This window comes from Camellia sinensis, chromosome 1 (assembly GCF_055761805.1).
Source record: "Camellia sinensis isolate YWXY chromosome 1, ASM5576180v1, whole genome shotgun sequence".
Classification (NCBI taxonomy): Eukaryota; Viridiplantae; Streptophyta; class Magnoliopsida; order Ericales; family Theaceae; genus Camellia; species Camellia sinensis.
In genome coordinates, this window is record NC_138961.1 from 135,473,899 (window position 1) to 135,478,690 (window position 4,792).

Here is a 4,792-nt window from a genome sequence, read left to right on the forward strand (position 1 = left end):
AACGGATGGCAAAGTGTCGACAGTAAGGGAGACATGGCCGAATTTGTTTCCTGACCTGCTAGATTTGTCAAGCACACAACTTGGCTGCGACGTTGAAGTCGGCGCAATAGATGGAAGTGAATGGTTAAAAAAAGCAACGAGGCAAGTTACTGAGTTGGAGTGTGAAGTCCGAGAGAAAGATGCACGTGTGCGTAAGTTAGATAGTAAGATTGCAACCAAAGAGAGGATGCTCGGTGCACAAGCCAGTAGCCTATTTGTTGGATTCGATAGCATAATTGTGACAAAAGATGCTTAGATTGAACGGCTAAACGCGCTAGTTTGGGAACTGGAGGACAGAATAATGATGTTAGAGGACGAAGTTGACGATCGCGAGGTACATGTAGTGACCCAATTAGTTGCAAATGATAATTACAAACATCGGACACCACCCAAAAATTGTCCCAATCGAAGTAATGGGTTAGGGTTTGTACCTAGTTGTGACAACGTGCAATATGCCGCATCTAACGGGGAAAAATGTATCCCAGCTTTGAAAGGGCTAGACAATTACATGGCCGAAATGGATTGGGTAACAAACTTAGTTGATGATCCTGTCGAGTGTGGTAAACGTGAGCATATGGGGGTGCATGCTTTTGTTGAAAATGGAAATGTTGATCGGACTGTGGATGGCATCGTTGGATTTAATGTTGGTGGTACAAACAAAGTAGTTAAGGGCAGAGTGAGTAGTCCCGGCCCAAAGGTGTCATCATTGGTCAGAAGAGTGAAGGACAAGGAACAACATGAATTTAGATTAAGCGACTACGAATATCCGAAGTTTGTTTGCCGTAGCAAGCAAAATTGAAAGAGAGACAACGTGGGGAAAGTGAGGCCATAAGTGATATACGTAATTAATGATGCAGGAGCTAAGCAGAAAACGTGGAATGTCTCAGAAACAGCCTGTGTGGAACATGCTGACATTTGACAAAACAAAGCTGTTGGACAAAGTTTATAGCGTCGACGTCGACGGGTAATCATTAACTCTGGAATATACGACTGCATAAGTATCTTTGGTTGTATATGATCGTTAGTGTGAGTGACTTAAACGGTGAAAGACCGAACGTGTAGATAGTCAAAAATTTGGTAATAACTACTGATTGTGTAATGTAACACAAGCAGCGTCAATGTTTCAACTTCTAAAATTGCATATCACCCCAAATTTTTAAAACTTCCTTTGTAAATTAAAAAAATTGGCTATGCCATCGTTGATGGTTCAGCTGGTTTAGTTCCACAATTATAGTAGTACACTGCAAAATGTATTGGATGTAATATCGTATAAATTATAATTTAAGGAAAATGCTTACGGCCTAAAATTGGTTGCAGGTCTGCGATATGGGATGGGGGTGATAACGGTATACAAGTTCGATTTTCAGATATGTGTGACCTAGTATAACGGGTATCAATTCAAGGGAACATAAGTAGAGAGGTGTCGCTTTGTGCATGTGTATAACATGTTTGTTTGTCATTGACATTTAATGTAAGTATTTATGTACGACATGAATAACATTATTTTTGTGTTTGTGTAGGTCATCGACGCATATGCAGCCATGCTCATGGACTTATAGAAAATTGCTGTGCGTTCAAACAAAGATGTAGGCCTGTCGTATGTATTCAGCAGTGTTTGTGCGGTACGTGGGTGTATGACTAAAACGATGAACCTTGAACATATACAGTCACTTACCATTAAAAAATGTCTCACGCGGCAAATGGTTTGATATTGTTTATGGGTTTTGTGTGGAAAATTGCAACAGGATGTGATGCGAAATCCAAGTGCACTATCCTGGACAAAGTACCTGAATGTGCAAACAAAAGCTTTGAGAGGGCATAGATACACATATTATCCAATGTATTACGCCAAACATTGGACGTTGATGGTGAACGATTTGGCAACCAGAATGTGGAAGCATTACAATTCTTTGAAACCTAGGTGAGGGATACGGGATGAGCATTACAATAAAGCATTGAAAATGGTAAGTCATTGGGTTTGAATGTACTTTTAAACAGTGTTGGTGGTATTGTTTGTTGTTTAACGACGTGTAGGTGAAATACTTGGGGTTACACCAAATTTGTTAACTGTACATGGTGTTTGAAGTTTGTTTGCTTGTTCGTGTTATAACGTGTGTGAACATTGATTTTGTAGAAGTAGTGGGTAGAAGACCATTACAACAGAGTCATTAAACCACGATTGGCACCGAGCAGCGGTAAAATGTCGGATTTTGACGGCCCACTTGTTGCAGTCGTTGATTGCCCACAGCAGAATCCAGATACGTGAGTTGTCAAATTTTTTTTTTTTTTTGCAATATTTTCACGAATTACGTGACTATGGTTGATTGGATTTGTATGTTATTTGCTACGTATATCTTTGATTGTTTGAATGAATCACGTAACTCTATGGTTAATTGCACTAATTAATTTGTTCGCCTTTTGTGGGGTGTGGAAAATATGTTGAAATTTGCATATGTTTTGAATAATTATAATATGTTTCGTTTATGGGTGTACAATTTTTCATAAAATTATATCCTACTTTGGTAGCAGCATTATGACGTGCTGCTATGTTAAATTAATTAGTGGTACATCAATTGTTAAACATATGTGCATAATTTTGAATTCTGAAAATGATGTATTGGGTGTTAGATTCTGTCCTGATGTTGTTGGGTTATTGTTTGTGTACATAACAACTGAATTTGGTCCCCAAATATTATGGTGTCTAAAATAGTTATTTTATTGGACTTTACCAAGACGAATTGTGCAATTTTTGTGTGCTACATTATCTGGTAATACATGGAGGGTGGCAATATTGGGAAGACGATGGATGGGAAAACACCAGACGAACTACGTGCGGCAATGGTAAAGATGTTTTTGAATAACTCAATCAGAGGACTCTGTGCTTTGACACGTTACTAAGGTTGTCCCCAGTCACCACATCACCACCATTTTATTTACACAGGTTTTGGTTTTAGAAATTTGTTCGTCTTCCAGCCACTTACTGGATAATCGAAAGTAGACAGTTAATGTTTTTTACGTGTTAGTTTTGGGTACAATTTTTTTTCAGCCTGTGTATGATGACGATTTTATTTGGTGTATGAATTTTTTTGACGAATGTTTTAAAGTTCAAAGATTGACAAATGTGTTTTTGTGGCATTGAGTAGTAGGTGTGGGTTTTGTCTATAATGTTTGGGTTTTTGGAATAAAATTGGCCATGGTTTTGAATGGTCATTTGGTTTGAAGTTCATTAAAATAATAAAAGATTCATGGTAGAGTATGTAATTGGTTTCAGGAAATTAGCATGTATTTTGAGTGCCTGAAGTTAGTGTACGATAACGGCATGGTAGCAACGATATTGTATCAAATATTAGTAAGTATGCGACTATGCTGGAATATGCGAAAAGCGAGTAATAGCACCATAATATACGTTGTATTACGAATTCTTGGTTCATGAAACGTCTTGGCGAACATGATGTGGACGGGACTGTCAAGTGATTAAAATCAGTGACAAACAAAACTAGATTAGGTATCCCGAATGCTTAATGTGTAAAATTAAACATCGAACGTCCTGATCCCTTTATCCAAAAAATATGATGTAAGGGCATTAAATAGTCCCAAATACCATGTTTCCTAGATGTCTTTGCAGCAAATGCACAAATGTTGACATAAGTTAAGAAAAAATTTCCACCGACTACATGTATTACTCAAATTGATCCAAATTTTGTAAATAAATATATTAAGTTTGGAAAACATCCAATAATGTAGAAGCATATGAAGGTAAAATGTTGCTGAGCCACAATGTCGTTAAAAAAAAAAAAGTTTTCAGCCATTTTTTGAGCAATGGGTTGGGAACAAAAATTGGACAAAGTAGATCATTTTGCACACTACCTAGGTTCCTTGCATGTTTTCCTATTGTGATGACCCATTTTGCCACAACGTCCACACCGATTGCGTTGAATAACCTCACCATTCGATGTAATTCTTTTCCTCTTGGACCTACCGGGAGGACGCTTGTACACAGGTGGCGTAATGAGATAGTCTGCTACAGTGAACTTCGATTTTTGTGTAGTGGGAATTGTGTAGATAGACCCTCCATATGTTGCCTTATAATCCTCAACGTGATAAAACGATTCTATGGCATCGTAAATGTTCTTTCCACTATTTCGGAAAGTAACAACCGCATGTGAATACGGGAACCCATTCAATTGCCACTGGAAACAAGAACATGAGCGGATGCCAATGTCGACTAAAACTGATGGGTGAGACGAACCTCGAACACATTATCATCTGATTGACTAATTATCCATGACCTGCTATCTTTGTACGCAGCAACCAAATTTTTTTCCATTTTTGGGCAAATTTCGCAAACCTACCCTATTGATTTGACTTTACGCTTTGACCTTTATTCTATGATCTTCCCCCTAGCTGCATCCACCAACTGATTAATGGGAAGGTAATGAGCTTTCCCGAATCCAGTTGTTGAAAGACTCGGTAGCGTTAGACCATATTTCGCCATACCTATGTCCCCTATGGGGACTAAAAAATTAAATCAGTTACATTCATAAGATGCAATGGTTGGAATACATTGTGTAGTGTATATGTAATTAGCATCATACCCGAACTACGCATTAGACCGATGTTCAGGATCCAAATCTTTCAGAAAATTTCTAACCACCGCTGGGCTACGCTGTAACAAAATATCTATTTTTTGGTTAAAGGAATTTACTATAAGGGCATAAGCGCATTTACATAACTTCCGCATGAGTCTGATTTT

General features: G+C 38.0%; 1 protein-coding gene across 1 annotated transcript; it reads right to left on the reverse strand.

The window, feature by feature from the left end:
* Positions 1-3,902: 3,902 nt before the first annotated feature.
* On the reverse strand, positions 3,903-4,366 carry LOC145820029 (uncharacterized). The gene is made up of 2 exons (XM_082914342.1): positions 4,289-4,366; positions 3,903-4,229 (listed from the first exon to the last, which is right to left on the reverse strand). The coding sequence occupies exons 1-2, from the start codon at positions 4,364-4,366 to the stop codon at positions 3,903-3,905; spliced, it is 405 nt and encodes a 134-aa protein (XP_082770468.1).
* Positions 4,367-4,792: the final 426 nt, after the last annotated feature.